The following is a 17,517-nucleotide window of genomic DNA, read 5'->3' as shown; positions in this document are numbered from 1 at the left end:
ACTCAGTAAATCCTCGCTGTCTGCAGGCTCACGATGCAGCAAAGAGGCAGTAAAGTAAATGCAGAAAAACCACGTCGCCTCACTGCGTTCCCTGCATTTCTTAGCTTTCCTGTCACCGTTAGCGGCTGAATATTTCCTAAACGGGCGTTTGAAGAGAATAGTTCAGGCCAAAAGTGGTGATTTTCTTGTGTTAAAGCTTCACAGGTCTCGAACTTGAGAAAGCCGTAATCCTCAGTGTTGTTAGAGAGAGACTTACTGAAGTACTGTCAGCCTCATTCACATGTATATTTTTGGCGCTTATGAGTGCTGTGTGAAACTCATGCATATTCGATTTCATCATGCATACGCTTTACAATGGGTGCAGTTCTTGTGTTTGAATAATGATTACAACGAGCTGTACGCGAAATACTGTGTAAAGAGCCATTTATAAAGTCCACTGCACGGCGTAATCACTTTGGAATGAAAAATGCTGATCTGTATAAATGCTTATTATCAATGCACAACATAATGTTTTCTTTTGTGTGCGCTGGTGTGTCGTGGGTGTGTTTGTTCACCGCGCGCTGCAAATGACTTTCTGCACTGTGCTCCGTGTGCAGCGCGTTACATCAACATTGACATGAGAGCGTCTCATTGTGTGTGTTTGCATGCGGCTAAATGAGATCTCCGTCTGCCGGGTGAAGTTGTAAGTTGAAGAGTGAATAGGTTGTACTCCGCTGTCACCTGCGCACTCCTCGTGATGTTTGGAGTTTGTGGAAACGTCTGTGGGCGTGCGTGTGTGTGTGTGTGTGTGTCAATGTTTTGTTGTGTAGGCATACTGCATCTCTGTGGCTTGCCTCATCAGTATTCACTCTTAACTTCAACTGCTCCCTCCCTGCCTCTTCTGCTGCTCTCCACTCCTGTCAGGCCTTTCAACAGAAACTGAGCTCTTTGGGCTCTAGCAGAACTAATAATACCCCTGAATGTCATATGTATTTGGCATATTAAGTGATGGCATTTTACATGACCTCATGCATGTAATGCGTCTGGCTATAGAGAAGCCGTAAGCCGGCGTATGTGTTGGGTGTGGGTGGATGTGTTTAACTGGCGCAAGTATTTTGTTTTTCTGATGCCGTTATTTGCATTTAAAGACAGGCATTCATGGAAATACCAAAAGCAGCATTTGTTCCAGAGCCCAGATATCCGAAAAGGGAATTCATATGAAGACTTTATGCCACTGTTGTCCTCTAAATGGGTGTCTGTGAGGGAAGCAGGTGCCATTTTCGTCTGGCCTCCACACAGACACTAAGGGCACCCATTTCCTTTGGCTGTTGGTATTTACATACACTCCTCCTTTCAGTTCCTGTTTGCTGGCCTTAACTTCCTGCCAAGCGGACAGAGAATTCGTGCCCACTCAGTGGCAGGTGTCAGATGGCAAGGCCTTGTGCCCGAAAAAGACACTAAGGCCACTCTCTCTCTCTCTCTCTCTCTCTCTCTCTCTCTCTCTCTCTCTCTCTCTCTCTCTCTCTCTCTCTCTGCCCTCCCCCCCGCTGTCTCATCCTCTCCTCTCTAGTCTCTCCTGTCCTTCCCTTCTACTTTTCAAGCATCAGCTTTTCAGAGATCAAAAATACACCAGCGTTTTCACATGGTTTTTAAGTTAAACCTCTACACTGAATCACAAAACGCAAGCGCTGCCACCGTGTCACTGGGTTACTGATGGGCTGGCATTCAGGACCCATTTGGTTGACCCAACCGGGGCCCAAATGCCAGCTCATTTGTCCACCAGCTCCATATATTCCCCGTGTGTGTCTGCCCTTGTCAGTCACTAACAGGCCCTCTGTGGCCTCAAGTGGAGCCCATGTGAACGATCATCGTCAGGCCCATGTGGGATGTAAATTTAGATAATAAATAGACATTTTTGTTCTTTGCATTTCTCCCCAAATTGCTTACAGGGGTCCAAATGTCAGTCCAATAGGGACTCGTGTGTGGCCTATTTGGACCAAACTCCTAAAGCCTGTGTTTCCAAAAAGGAAGAGAAAGATGCATTTGTCTGCATTACCCTGTGTCTAGACCACAAGTGTGTCAGACGGCCTTTTTACTCGCACATCTCACACAACAGATTCACTCTCATTTTAATCTGTGCAGCTGTCTGCATCGGCTGGCGTCTCAGCTGCGTCTCACGGGCGTGACCGCAGCCTGCAGTGTTTATTTAAGTCTATTTTTTCAAGAATAAACATGAGGTCCAATAAAAAGGCACTGAATAAATGTGACTGTAACATCTCATAAAACTTGAGGACTGCAAACCAAATCCTGCCGACACTGCAGCTTGACTTATGCTCGAATCAGAGCCGAGAATCCGTTTCACTCATCGTATTTTGGTTATAGACACAAGCTTATTTTTTCAGGTTCAGTGTAAAATTGTGAATGACTTAGAAGCCAATCGTCTGTGTTGACAGAAAAATAGATCAGGAATAGTCACACATACTGTATAAAAGGAAAACTGCATGCTGCAAACAAGATTAACTGCTGTAGACAGACGCTTCAGTGTGGCCTGAACACTGACGTGACGGCTGCGGTCTGGACACAGGGTCAGAATAACGCTGGGATCAGATTATCAGACCAATACTGGTCCAACCCCACAGTCGTGGCATGCGTTGCGTTGCTGTTGCCTGCCTTGTTGCACCTGTAGCCACACCCAGCAGTGACATCACAGTGTACTGACACACCTTGGAGTACACTTCTACATCACTGCAGTGGGATGAGAAGTTAAAGTCACTCACTTCAGCAAAACGATTTTCAGTGGGTGTTAACTTTTTAAGCACACCTGTTAGTGCAACATCATCCTGTGCAAACTGTAGCTGTGTCCAAAATCACTTTCTTGTTCACTTGTTCACTCAATAATATAGTAATAGGTGGTGGATCTCTCTAAAGTAGCAGCAGCAAATTGAGTCTCTGACTTGTAAATTGCGATTTCTTTGAAAGCTACATATCCGACTTGGCTTTTATGATACAGAAGTACTTGAAAACAAAACAAATATGGACGGTGCACATCAGCTAAAGACCGCCGTTGAGTGTAATTAAAGGTAATTAAAACCAGCCCACCCTCAACGCCAAGTGAAAATGAACACACTTAAACATCCGCTGTTGCCGTTGTCAGTGGAACAGTGAAGTTAGTTCACAAATTATGATTGGTCGACGTCCAATGTGTAGTCCTCCATGTCTGAAGAGAATTTATGACTCTGTGACTGCTTAATGTGACACCGTGACAGCAGCCATATTGCGAGCAGAAAGGTAGCATGTGAGCGTGTCAGTGAGGAAGCGAGTCCCTATTTGTCTTTTCTTAATTACAATATATTATAATCCAGATCCAGAGGCACCCCGAGTCTCCCTCAGCACCTCTTTCTTCTCTCTGTAACAGCGTACACTCAAACACACGTTACACATTTGAGGCTCATGATGTGAAATCAATGAAAAATGTGTACTCTGTTTAGCCGTATTCTCTGAGGAGCAGAGACAAGAGAAGAAAGACCAAGCGAGGGAATAAAATGATGCAGACGCACTCTCGAGTTAGTGAGCAAATAACAGCGGATGTGAGCCTTCAAAGAACAGGCCGAACCCCGCATCTGAGCATCCAGGCCATCTGCCGACGAGCTGTGTGGTCTGCACAGAAGAACAGTGGGAGTGCAGGATCTTCAAGCATCTTTTAATGTATATAATTGATGAAGAGCTGCAGTAAGTAGGACGAGAAAGTGATGCTCAGCGTACTTTTTTTGTAGAGCAACTCCCCGGTTTCCCAGCCACGGTGACACTTCCTCCGTGACGAGCTGTACCTGATGGCGTGAAACAACTCCCAGGTTGACCAATGTACCTGCTGTCACCGCCATGTGTCCCACCTATTTCCTGTCAACTGATGCTAAATCCCTAGAGAAGAATCTGAATTAGGATTAGAATTAATAACAGTGCCAATACTCTATTCTGCAGAGAAGTCAGCCCAAGTGTTTGATTACATTAATAACACTGATGCATCAATGTGTAAGCAACATTTCACTGTTGTAGCTGGTTGAGGTGGAGTTAGTTTTAACTACTTTATATGCACTTATTGGTTTAGTCCGGTGGTTTCTAACCTGAGAGTCGGGCCTCTCCAAAGTGTCATCTGAAGGGTCGTTATGGTCGTTATGTTTAATTTCTGTTAATTAACTAGCCCACTGCAGGTTTGTTTTGACACAGTCAACAGATAAAACACAAGAAAAATAAACTGACCGGTTGACTGACATGTTGTCTTGTACTCACCGTGTCCCCAGGATAAATGGGTGGAACAGCGTTTTGTGGCAAAATACTCTGGAAAACGGCCGCAGGCGACAGTTTGGTTCTTGGATTTTCAGATCCTTTGATAAAACATGAAGGGTCACCATTTTTCCTTTAACAACTTGGCAACCAAATTCCTTTAAACTGAAGTGTAATTGGTAACAAAAGCTGTCAGAAGTACAACATTTTGCTTGTATAAAGCAGCAGAAAATGGAAACAATCAAGTAAAGTACAAGTATCTCTACAAGTAGTAAATGTACTTGGATTTGCATTCAACCAAAGCGCCTAATGGAGTAATTAGGATTAGTAGGATAATCAAATCAATGAGAATCAATGCACTATGTATGAAGTTAAAAGCACAAACTCACAGTGAAGCAACTGCTCAAGGTTTCCCCTTGATAGCTAAAGTGACGCGTCATGATGCGTTTAATGCAGCTGTTGACCCGTCAACCACATGAGCAAGAGATGCATAAAGCAGTCATGCATTTGATTAAAGTCTCCGTTAATCTGCTGTGTCATATACAGTAAGCAGTGTTTGAGAGTGAGAGGGCAGTGTATGGACAGGCAGATGTCTAAATGTGCTAATTGGGCGATTTGTTTACTCCATGCCAGGTGCTTGTGTGCAGTCTGAAGCATGGCAGCACTCCCAGCGGCAAGCAGTGACCCACTTGTATAGCGGTGCCTTTTTTCTCTTTAACTAAACACACTGCCACTATTTATAATCAAAATATTATGTTGAAACACTGAGAGCAGCTGGCTGAGGGAACCACAGTTTATCGGCCTCCAGTAGGTGGTGAAAAGCTCCCCTGTGGCTGTTAGTGAAGCTCAGAAACATCAGGTGAAAATGCAGCCATGTTGCTAAGTGGTGTCTTTAGGTTTTCTGGTGTCTAGCTGTTTCCCAACACTGTGGCATCACCTGTTAGCAGAGCAGCTTCTCTCCAGGACTGTTCTTCTTCCAGTTTTCCTGAGAAGCCATCATCCCTCACCCCTCAAATGCACAATTGTTCCATGAGTACGGGGAATGGGCCACAATCGTGGATGTGTTAACAGCTGAATACTGCCAGTCAGCCTTGCTGCCAGTTTGTCTCACTGGCCAACGACGGTACGACTACAACAAAAAATCCTGTTGCACAAAAAGTGTTTTCCTTGTATACCACCAGTCTGTAATTTTACATTTTTAAAACTTTCCCGGAGCCTATAGAAGCTGTTTTTTATGTGCATTTTTTATGCCAATGGATGCCATTTTGGAGTCCAGTTCTTATCATCTGCTCTCCGTACACACTACCTCTAGCTTTCAGGGAAGCCAGCTCACTAAACATTTTTACCTGAAAACTAAAACCTTACCTGTTTACTTTAGCCTTTAGCTAGCTATGACTTCCAGATACAGGCCTGAAACTTTTGTGCTTTGTCTCGTGCTTCTTTTAAATTGTTGTATTGTACTTGATTTTATACATTCTGTGTCTGTGTTTTTATTTTCTAACTCGTATTATGCATTGTCTTTGTTTCCATCCGTATTCTATCGTACTTTTTTACAATCATTATCAAGTGAGTCTTATTTTTCATTAGTTTTTTGTTATGCCTATTCTGTCTTTTCTGTGTGATTTCCTAGCTGTAAAGCACTAATGCATGCTAACATGCTCACACTGACAATGCTAACATGCTGCAGTTAGCGGGCGTAAAGTTCAGCATCTTACTTGACGTTTGCTGATGAGTGCAAAACACAAAGTACAGCTTAGGCTAATGGGAGTGTTATTACTTCTGTGTATGAAAACAGAAACATTATCTCCAAGCAAAGACAGCACCAGGTGCAGCTGAATTATCCCTGTTTTAATGTAAAGGTTCAAAGTGTTTTAAGGATTTCTGTTCTCACTTTCTCCACAGCCCCACCTTCATTTACAGCGACGCCGCCGCAATATGTGGAGGCGAAGGAAGGGGGAAGCACTCTGCTTAGCTGCTCTGCCCAGGGAAATCCAAAACCAATGATCAGCTGGCTGAGGGAGGGGGAGGAGCTCGCAACCAACGCAAAATACTCGGTAAGAATGGCCATGAATAATGGGCATAATTCAGATTTATGATTGTGTACAAATATAGAAGCAGGGCTTGTGCACAGATGGTGTCATCCACTGAGTCCATCTGTACTGGAAGTATGCTATGGTCTGTTTCTCACTGAGGCTAATATCAGTTTGCTCTGTTGTTATGCTGCAAAAAAACACATTTTTTTTGGTGCTAAAACCTCTGTTGAGGGCTCAGTACAAGCTTCAGTCCGTGCTGTTTGTGTTGCTGAGGCACCGGGAAGAGCACATTCTTAATTATAGTGTTCTTATGCATTAAAACCTATTGAATTAGGGTTTTTAGTTGACAACAAAACTTGATTTGACTGATTAATAGTGACAGTCAGCGTTCGCAGCAGCTAGACTGTCAGCCAGGCTCTTCCTGCTTCTCAGTAAAAACAAAACAAACAAACTCCACCTTGAATCACTTCAGCAATTTTAAAAACAGCTACTGGCAGCGCAGCTCACATCCGTCTTTGTTGTCTGTTTATGCATGATTTTTATTCCCGTGGATCAACTCCCAAAAGTAGACAGTCTGATGTCATGGCAAGATTATTTCTGGCACAGCCTCGGCGCGGTTTGATAGCAGCGAAACGTCTCAGCTACATAAACCGTCGACAATAAACATCAGGTTTGTGGTGCTAGTTGCACAGAATCAAAGACATTTAACACACCGCTCCATTACGGATGACTCACAAACGCCAAACGCTTCAGCAGACGATGATGCGTCGCAGCCACGCGATCTTGAGCAGAAAGGGGCAAATGTCACTCTTTCTCAAGTGGAGAGACTCTTGCTCTCTTGCTCTCGCTAAACCATCGCACAAGTGCTCTCTCCACCTACATGTGAGGCTGGAGAGGGCCCTCGAATGCAACATCTGTACTGCGGTGACTGCCAGGAGTCAGTCTCGCAAAAGTACGAATCTGAAGCAGACGGGGGAGGTCAAGGTAAACAGAAAATTAAATCACAGCAGCTCGTTACAAACTGCAGGAATGCTTTTAACATAACAGGTTGTTGATTATGTATAACAAGTACGGGGGCACTGAAGGGCGTCTTTTATGCTGCGTGTAATTGTTTCTGGAACTTTTTGAAAGGTGGGTGCCCCCTCGCTTTTCCTGCACGCCTTCACTTTCTCATGTGTCACTGATACTGCAGTCTGTCAGGGGCCTCTCCTCTCTCCTTTCTCTTTCACTTTACCCTTTTTGCTCCAGCATCTCTCCCTCCTGTCGCCTCTTTATAACACCATTCCCTCCGTAAATGATTAGACAACATTCTGATGCATTATTAATCCCCCTCTTCCGCATCAATATTACATTAGCCCTAATATGAATGTTACACTAAAAATGAGAATCGCTAGTGAGAGCCAAACGCCGTACTTCGCTACTTCCTGTTATACAGTATACTGGAAAATCTAAAAGCGCAGTTCATTTAGCAGCTTTCTTCATCCGTTTGGCTGTTTTTGAGTTTAGATTTGAGCAAGAAACTTCAAACTTGGGAAAGATCCTGCTTGCAGTGAGAAGATGTGTGTGTGCGTGTGTGTGTGTGAGGGTGTATTTGCTCACCCACATGCTCAGATCCATGGAGACGTCATGGAGAAAGGCAGGAATGTGTCAGACAGGGTTAGAGAGGAGGAGGAATCCTCCCCCTCCTCCTCCTCCTCCTCCTCCTCCTCCTCCTCTCTTTACTTTACTTTATTACTTTATTTATTTGCGCAGGGAAAAAAAAAGAACCATAAAACAAAGATGCTGAACAAAACAGTCGTGCAGGAGAGGACAGAAACCTAGACGGGATTATGAGGGTCTTCCCCAAAGTGCACTCAAATCGCAGGCATGAAAACGCAAGCAGGAAAACAACAGCAACCTCCTGCTGTTCCCGTGAACATCAGCCTCTCTGGATGTGTCAGCGGAGTGACAGGAATTGAGATTCTGCCTTCATCTCATGCCTCACCTTATCTACTGCTCCTTCTTTCTTGTGTCCCCCTTTCCCCCCTCATCTGCTGCCGACTTCCTTCTCCTCCTCCTCCTCCTTTAATCTTCTCCCCCTCACCTTGGATTGAGTACAGCTATGGCACAGAAACTATTGGAACGGACTGATGGCCATTACATATAATCAGATCCTGTTAAGTTTGCCGTCGTGGAAGTTTTGCTGCAATCACGACTGCATGTGCTGCCTGTGGTGTAGGAGTGCAATGATTTGATCCAACAGTGATTTAATTTTGATAGATTCAGCGCATGAAATTCCAGGATTCAGACAGAGCGTGAGGTGAATATTAAAGGAGGTGTGATTGCATGCAAAGTTGATGGAAAGGTGCCACATTGTTGGAGAAAGTGAAGGTTGCTTGTTTATTTGTGTTGGCTAATGAGGAAGCTAGTCTACTTGCTAGCTTGTGAGCGCTGACGCAGCACTTGGAGGCCAAAATTCACTTTGCTTTCTGCCTTTTATGTTTCACTTTCACAGGTCTGCATTTATAAACTCTAGTCAACAGTCATAAGACATATGACTTCTGGATGAGAGGCTCATCTTAAGGCCTCGAATGACAGCTCGAAAAGTTACTGGTATCTGAAGGTGGCTGAGTAGGAGCAACACCTCAAACATGCCAATGAATTTGAATCGACTTTTTTAATCAATACAAACAGATTCCAAAGCATTAAAATTGATGCTTCGCAACACGTCAATGTTTAGTTAACACTTCTAGCTCTCAGCACACACATGACGTATGTTACAGCGGCGATGGACGAAGTGTTATCCTGTGATAGACAATCCAAGCGATGACGTTCAGTTTGCCAACAGACTGACAGAAGTGAAATGCTGCTCGGGTTGATCCACTCGTCGCATCTCCTGCCTATAAAACATTTGAAAGACAGATGAATAGGAATAATTCTGCAGGCGTAGCAGATTCCCCCCTCAGCTGCATGAATGGACAGACTACAGCTGTGTGTGACTTGAATGGACAGAGCCTCTCGCAACCTGTTGCATAATTTATGAGGGTGTTTCTATTAGGTTTGGTTAATGTGTTTCTTCACCACTTATTGGTTCTCATCAGCCGCTGCACACGGGGACATGCAGCGACATAGAGTTGGACGTTTCCAAGGTTACCACATGCAGGAAGCAGACGTGGAGTTAATTAAAGCACGAGACGTTCATGGCTTTCAAGTGTTTGATGTACTTTCTCTTGACTCGAATCTAAAGTGTCCACAAACTTACTTCAGTGGAGGGAGTGTTATATATCTGTGATCAGTGGTGGAATGCAACTAAATACATTTACTATAACACTGTCCTTAAGTACACATTTGAAGTACTTTTTACTATTTTATGGCGCTTCTGCTCTACTACATTTCAGAGGGAAATATTGTACTTTTTACTCCACTGATTGATCAATTAGTCGATCAGCAGAAAATGTATCTGCAACTATTTTGATGAATGTTTGATTTAAGTCATTTTTCAAGCAAAAATTCTCAACTCAGTTCCTTAAATATGAGATTTTGCTGCTTTTCCTCCTTCTAAATTACAGGAAACTTCATAAATTTGCTCTGTTGGTTGGTTGGACAAAACAGTTGGAAGACTAATGGAGTGATATACAATAGGATGACACTCACAGGGGCCATTTTTCTGCATGAAGTACTTTTACTTTTGATACTTTTTAAGTGTGTTTTGTGTCAGCGGTTGGACGTTTATCTGTTTGTCCTGCATGTGACCACAGGTACATGATGGCAGTCTAACCATCCTTGGCATCACTAGAGATGACAGAGGGGCGTACACATGCCGAGCCTACAGTGACCAGGGAGAGGTGCTCCACACTACCCGTCTGCTGGTTCAAGGTACTGCATCCATGAATTAAACACACTGTAGACTGTAGCTGCAAGACGCCTACATGGAAGAGCTCATTAATAAACGTTGCTGACAAATGCATTTGCACCGGATTTTAAAATGAAAAAGCGTATTTCCAACCGTTTAGCTGCAGCCAAACGTTGCATTTGCATCTCTAAAGTTTCATTATTTATACGTGAAAGCCTTTACTGTAGTAGCATTTAAAAGCAAAGCCATACAACTCTCTGGTGTGCTGATGTATGTAACACACCTTCTGAGTCTGTATCAGTCAGTCAATATCTCAGTCTGGGGCCTCTGTCTGTGCATGTGTGTGTGTGTGTGCTCTTGTGCACAGCCATGTGTGTACAACAGGATCTATCTGTGAGAACGTCACTGCCTGTCTCCGGTCCATTAACTAGGCGCTCTGCTCGACACAGATCAGATAGATGGCTGTGATGCCAGCCTCCAGTTCTCTAAGTCTCTTGATACTGCAGGGCTGGGAGGAGTTAACAGTGTGTATTTAACATGAAACTGAGCATCCTGCTTTTATGGTAGAGTCAGCGTTCGGTCTATTTTAAAGCCTGACTTCTGTTGGTGCAAACAGAGCAGGGCAATTACTCTCCTCTTTGTTCCCAGTATAGTAAATGTACGTGCACACTCACTGAAAACACACATTAAAAAATCATTGTGTTGTAACCTAGTGAATAGTTTAACCAGTGGTGCATGTGATGCAACTGCATTAAGTCTGCAGGCCTCCAGTGGACCCGCTAATACAACAACATCTGTTCTCTCAAGCACAACACACTGCAGCAGTGGTAGTTCAGTTGTGGACTTCTTACTTTGCAGATGAGAAGCAACACAGGACAGTACTACCTGTGCATTCGCAGTATACAGCCTAAAGCAGACGATACAAGGGCCCTGCAAGTAAAATGGGACGTTTTTTTGTTGAGACAAGGTTTTCGGTGATGTGATCAATCCTAGTTTCAGCTATCACTTAATATTCCCATATAGTGTACTGTAATGTATACCATTGTTGGCAGTGTTGTAAATCAATGGGAACAATGCCTTTATTGTACCACAGAGTACAATGGGTACTGAAAAAAGATGAAAGTCAAATTATTGAGGAAAAACTTTTAATATTGTCAGAATTTTACAAGAAAGAGAAAACAAGGCGTAATATTACGAAAGGAAAATATATTAAACATGACATTATGAGAATGAAGTTACAGTCATGAGAAAAGGTTTGCGGTTCTGTCTCGAAACATGACTGAGACCATTCATCGATCTAAATATCCTTTCATTATCTATAACCACCTATCCTTCAGAGAGTCACGGGGGGCGCTGGAGCCAATCCCAGCTGACACTGGACGAGAGGCGGGTGCACTCAGGACAGGTCGCCAGTCAATCACAGGACTGACACATTGTGACAAACAACCATTCACACTCACATTCACACCTACGGGCGATGTAGATTTGCCAGTTCACTTGCATGTCACTGGACTGTCAGAGGAAGCCCAAGCATCCTGAGGAAACCTGTGCAGAGGGGAAGGATTGTACGCTTATACACACAAGATAACATGTTGAAAACATTAGACCAAAATTAATGTAGCTTCGGACAATCCCAAAATAGATGCAACATGGCTCTTTCTTCAGTTTTGCATCACACCCGAGGGATGAAATTAGTCTGAAAAATGGAACCAGTGAAAGTGGCTCTTACTGTCGGGCTGCTTGATTAGACTACACTGTGCTTTAAGATGTTTCTGTTATTTTGTCCACCTATTCACATTGTTCTCACCTGCCGTGTGTGAGGTTGAGGTTCGACTCTCAGCCCCTGTAATAACCTTATTAACCTCTGTCATATAAACATCAGAATAATGTGAGCAGGATGTGTGATGGAGGCTTCAACAGTGGTGCCTTTCACCTCAAAAAACCTTTTCAGTGTATGAAACGCTTTCTGAAGCCTACACTCAGGTGAAATGGGAAAACCACAGAAATAAATTGTTTGCGCTGGAGTCAGGTTTGGTTGACTGTTGGCACGAAAATCGCTGTGAACTAAAATGCGGAGTATGATTAGGACTCAGAGCAATAACAAGCAGATATCTGAGGAGTCATGATTCCCACTCCCGTGATGTGTTTTTAATTGTTATGTGAGACACCCGCACAGCGCCGTCTGCAGTCCCACCTGATGCATAAAGCCGTGCACGCTGAGAGGAAAATAACCAGGAGGCTTGTATCTGGGCCCGCTCATAAAAGACAGCTTACCTTTCATGGCTTCTGCTGTTTTATTGAGGGTTAAGAACAAACCTAGAATAAGATGAAAAGGTTACAATGTGAAGCATGCATAAGCTCCAACACTGACTACTATTAAGGTTACAGTAGCTGCCTGCTCGCTGTATGTTACATCAGACTGTGGTGATTTATTGTAAATAATACATAGTGTGTGCTCTTTCTCACACCGATCCTGAAAAACATGTCGGCAGCCCGAAAATGGAAGCAGAGTGGGACTGTGTGAGATGTTTTTATGACTTAATGATGCTTTTTATCCCTTCAATGCTCCTCTCAACCATTCGATACAGCGTAGTTCAAGCTGTGATAGTCGTTCAGTTTCCTGATTAGTAGTCATCAATAGGATAAAAAAGGTGTTATTTCAGTCTCATTTTCTGACATTTTTGAAGCATTTTAAATGAAAGAGCAGCGCAATCATGAGGTAAATCCAGAGTGGTAATATTCACAGTGACAGTTGCAGAAGTTGACCACTTCACTCAGATAAAAGTCGAGTTGGTACAACTTCTGCTCAAAGTGTGTATCCAGACTGAAGTGAGCAGAAAGTTCTCAGCTTATTGTTTTTTGTATTTTATCACCATTAGTTATTATACTATAGTTATTATATGAAACGAATGATGTGTAATGATGCCTGACTCTGCACTTCCTCAGTGTCTTTCAGCTCTTTTCTGTTTTGGTTCACCCTCTCCGCTGTCAGATGCTCTTTTCATAGAAAATAGCTCTAAAAACACACTGTACTCTTCCAACCCAGCACCCAGCAGCAGACAGACGCGGTTAGCGACTGGCTGGTGAACGCAGCAGAGCATTTAGCAGTTAAGGAGCCATGTATTTTGCTGGTGGAGACCAAAACCAGAGCAAAAAGGAGAGTGAATGTTGGGCTTAGATTCATCAGGTGGACGGAAACATGACTCTGAATGAAAGTTAATCCTGCTGTGTGTCTGCTAGATGTCTAAAGTTTGCTGATTCATCACATGAACATAAAGATGCTAACATGTTAGCTTTGTGTTCAGAGCTTATTCCCCCCAAAAATCAAGTATTGCAGCCTTAAAGGTAAGAAACAGTAGACTGCTAACAAAGTAAAACACGTGTTTCTGTCTCTCTCAGGGCCTCCATACATCGTCTCTCCACCAGAAAACGTCACTGTAAACATTTCCCAGAATGCACTCTTCACCTGCCAAGCAGAGGCGTATCCGGGCAACCTGACCTACACCTGGTACTGGGAAGAGGATAACGTCTACTTCAAGAAGTAAAGTTATGATCAAGTTCACTTCTGTACTGTAGCCGCAGTGACTCTCCACAGGGAAACATCTTAATTAAGCACTTGGGTGAGGTTTAGACTTAAAGGCCCTTTACTTAGAGGCTCAGTCATTTAAACCGCCACCAGGCAGGCTGCACAAAGCTTTTGTGATGTGACTGACATTGTGCGTCTCTTTGAGTGTGTGTGTGTCTGTCTGTATATGTGTGTGTGTGCCGGTGCCCTGTCCTAATGCGGCCCTGGAGGCAGTAAGAGCGAGCCTGGCGGGGGTCTGTCTGGACAGTGCCAGGCGAGTTAGTGCGCTCTGATGACAATATCACATGACTCATGCCTTGTGTCATCATATGCCTCTCATGCCGTGATGATCTGAAGCGTAGCCAGGACCTCTGCGGGCTCCCCAGAGCAGGTCTTTAGAGCCTGAGAGGGTTTTACAGCCAGAGAGTGACAGACAGAACAAGAGGGAAGGAAGAACAAGTGAATGGGAGTTTGACTCGCAGTGAAAACAAGTGTCTGAGGAAATGCCCTGAAGTGCACCGTCTAATTTCATGGAGTCAGTCTTGATTTTTTTTTTTTTTTTGTTCTTTTTGCAGGATAGGTAAGATTTACTGGAGGCAATTGCATAAAAAGGTTATTACATAGTTGTAACTTTATATTTGTATTTTAATAGAGGATGATCTGTGTTAGATTACTTTCCATACACGTATTACATGCATCTGACACATCATTGCTTCTAGAGTTCACTTATATAGATTAAAGTATAGTAATGTATATATGGTTTGTGGCTTTCTATAATTTCTTACTTCTTACTCTCTGTGCTGCTCTAATATATTCATTTTCCCACATCGACCAATATAGTCTTATAGTCTTAAGATAATCATAGATACTTTACATGACAAAGCATCAAAAAAGATCCCAAGTGACTAAAAGCAAACAGAAAGCTTATTTTATCTCATCCATTGTCAATAAAGATCAGATATGAGCCATTAATAGGAACAACAGTTCTATTTGTTAGTTATACATTTTATTAATAAAGGCTTAATAAGCTGTTGATTAATGGATTTTGTGGTCGTGTGAGACAAACGTTCTTCTTAATGTCCTGCAGCTGATCAGTAAGGCTTCAGTAAGTGATTTGCTAACCTTTAATAAAGCCATTAGTCTCAGCATATAAAGTCTGGTGTTAGGAACCACTTTATTTAAAGGCATATTCAGTTTGAGCTCCAATGCTGTTTCATGTTAAAATGTTGAATTATTTCACTGTGTGGGCAAGGAGAGCCTCTCCATCATGGCTGTGTTTAATTATAAATGGTGTCAAGGGGAAAAACATGAAGGCTGTACCATTTGGCGATTATGGCAATTAGCAGATTTATTTGAATCTCTTGCTCTGTGCTCTGCGTTCTTTGGATCCCTCTCGGAGAGCTGAACTGCTGTTTGACTCTCTGCTGCTCTCTTATGGCATCTTGATGTAATTTAGCCCAAGAGGGGGGAAAAAAAATGGATGGCTGCCCTGTCCTGCTGGTGTGTCTGAGTGTGTGACAAAACATCTGTGTCTTCTTGCAGTGATCTGAAGCTCCGAGTGCGCATTCTCATCGACGGCACCCTTATCATCTTCCGGGTCAAGCCGGAGGATGCCGGGAAATACACCTGCAGTCCGAGCAACAGCCTCGGTATCTCGCCCTCGGCATCGGCCTACCTGACTGTTCAGTGTGAGTGTTACCGTGGCAACAAAGTGGAGGGGGAGGGGCGGGGAGACGGTACAGCGAGCTGTGCGAGAAGAACAGCAGCAGCAGTATGGAGGCTGCTTGTGTTGGAGGCTGCTGTATTATTTGGCAGCGCTGCTGCTCTGCCGCTGTAATGCAAAGTAACCTTCTTGAATTTCAAGGTCAGACGTGGCAGAGAGGGAGCTCGCCGAGCCTCTTTGACCATTTTCACATCCTGAGTGGATCTTAATGACACGGTTATCGTCTATTCCGACCCCAGCCTCATTCCTGTGCACAAAGATGGAGACGGGCTCGTCCTCAGACTCCATCTTTTCTGGTCTCTTTTGAATCCGGCTCCGCCTAAATGAAACGGTGACCTTCCTGTTCATCAGCTCTGACCGATGGGGGCGAAACGCCACTCCTGGCCATCTGACGTTTCATCGCCAGCCCTTGTGTGTTGAGCTAATTTGCTCCCAAGTTGCTGCTGGTCATTGATTACTGCGCTACAGTATGAGAGAGAGCTGGGGGATTCACAGCCCTGCAGGCACAGACTTCATCGCTGGCCTCAAATACAACAGACCATAATTAAACCAGTGTCCTGGATGCTTCATGCAAAACATACTCTGAGCCTGTATTTATCAGACATCTCAGAGTCACTCTGAGGGATCGTACAGAAAGTTAACCTCGGACTAAAAATACTCAGAGTAGAGCTTGAGAGTAATTTATTAAGTCCTCCACTTACTCTCAGCAAAGAGAAGGACGACTCCTCGCTGCTGTTCCACAGTCAGAGCCCCAAAAGTAGAAATGCAAAAATATGATGACAAAATGTAAAAGAACTCATATGAATATTTACAAAAACACCATTTAAACTTTAAGGAAATATTGACAGTCCACCCACCTGGCTTAAAGAGTACATGTAGTCTATATGTAAATTCAAACCGCGTGCCATTTGACTCCATCCACACCACATCCTTTTCCAGCCCGTGATAATGCATCTCACAGAAACTGCACCGTCACACGCAGACATGATGCAGAAAGCTCGCCAGCTGCCTGCAGCCTGATCTTCTCTTCCACTGATTCCTCTTTCAAATACAATACGCCATGATGAATGAAAACGAATGTAAAATAAGATAGAGAGTAAAAACCCACTAGATAATAAAAATAGAGTTATATATTACATGTACAGTGTTTATATGTATATTAGCTAGATTTAAGAGCTTCCTCGTGTGCATCAAGCAGCGTAAAAATGGGATCAAAGTGTGATTTATAATTTTGGTTCTGACCGAATTGTCCGTGTTGCATAGCCGTCTTTTCTGAAAAAGTGCAGCGTTGTGAGGACATTGGCTTCTGAGGGGAAATCATGTCTTCTCCTCTGCATCCTGCTCAAAGTCACTCCCCAAAATTACGGTCCAAACGATCTTTGAATAAGCTCATTGTCGTCGAGAGCTCCCGGAACATCTGTCCTCCCACAGAATATTTCTGCCCGGACGCCACCTCCTGGTATGTCCTCACAGGTCAGGACACCTCTGGGGGGCTTTTGACCGAGACGAGACCGAGTGATTTCCTTAGTTAGGAATGCTGAAAAATGCCTTTACTTCTAGTCCTTTAAGTGACACACAAATGTGTCACACTGAGGATTTCTGGCCAGTTCGGAGTGTTTTACTTCCCTGACCCGCCTGATAGATACATGCCCTGTCTTTGAAACACCACCTGGGTGTTTTCTGCTGTGAAAGTTCTTTACATATTAGATTAAACCAAACGTTTGGATTGGATTATGTTGCCAGCATCACTAACACCGATCTGTCCTTTCCGTCCAGACCCTGCTCGAGTGATCAACATGCCCCCGGTCATCTACGTCCCACGGAAACTGCCAGGCATCATCCGCTGCCCGGTGGACGCCAACCCACCTGTGACATCAGTGAAGTGGGAGAAAGACGGTTATCCTCTCAGAGTGGAGAAGGTTTGTCTGCTCCGTTTACTCTCCTCTCTCTGTGCTACGCTGCATTTACTGCTTTTACATGTAAGTAGGTGAGATATTTACACCCTTTGCTTAAAGTTCCCCAATTTAACATTTACAAGCAGTAGACAGACATTTAGTAAATGGTTTATATCACAATACAATGTAGTTCTAAGCAGATATAAAGA

The 17,517-nt window shown here is 43.7% G+C and overlaps 1 protein-coding gene across 4 annotated transcripts in view; it reads left to right on the top strand.

Annotated features, from left to right (window-relative positions):
- Window positions 1-17,517, top strand: part of igsf9ba (immunoglobulin superfamily, member 9Ba) — a 68,100-nt gene that overhangs the window by 27,270 nt on the left and 23,313 nt on the right. For all 4 annotated transcript variants that reach the window (XR_013077403.1, XR_013077402.1, XM_076735397.1 and 1 more), the window contains exons 4-8: window positions 6,163-6,314; window positions 10,031-10,148; window positions 13,525-13,666; window positions 15,233-15,378; window positions 17,190-17,332. Coding sequence is in view for 2 of the 4 variants with exons in the window: in XM_076735397.1 (XP_076591512.1) it covers window positions 6,163-6,314; window positions 10,031-10,148; window positions 13,525-13,666; window positions 15,233-15,378; window positions 17,190-17,332 (701 nt within the window). In the remaining 2 variants the exon portion in view is untranslated. The remainder of the gene's footprint in view (window positions 1-6,162; window positions 6,315-10,030; window positions 10,149-13,524; window positions 13,667-15,232; window positions 15,379-17,189; window positions 17,333-17,517) is intronic.

Source organism: Chaetodon auriga, chromosome 7 (assembly GCF_051107435.1).
Source record: "Chaetodon auriga isolate fChaAug3 chromosome 7, fChaAug3.hap1, whole genome shotgun sequence".
Taxonomy (NCBI): Eukaryota; Metazoa; Chordata; class Actinopteri; order Chaetodontiformes; family Chaetodontidae; genus Chaetodon; species Chaetodon auriga.
The sequence above is the reverse complement of the archived record's forward strand: the minus strand, read 5'-3'. Positions and strand labels throughout refer to the sequence as shown.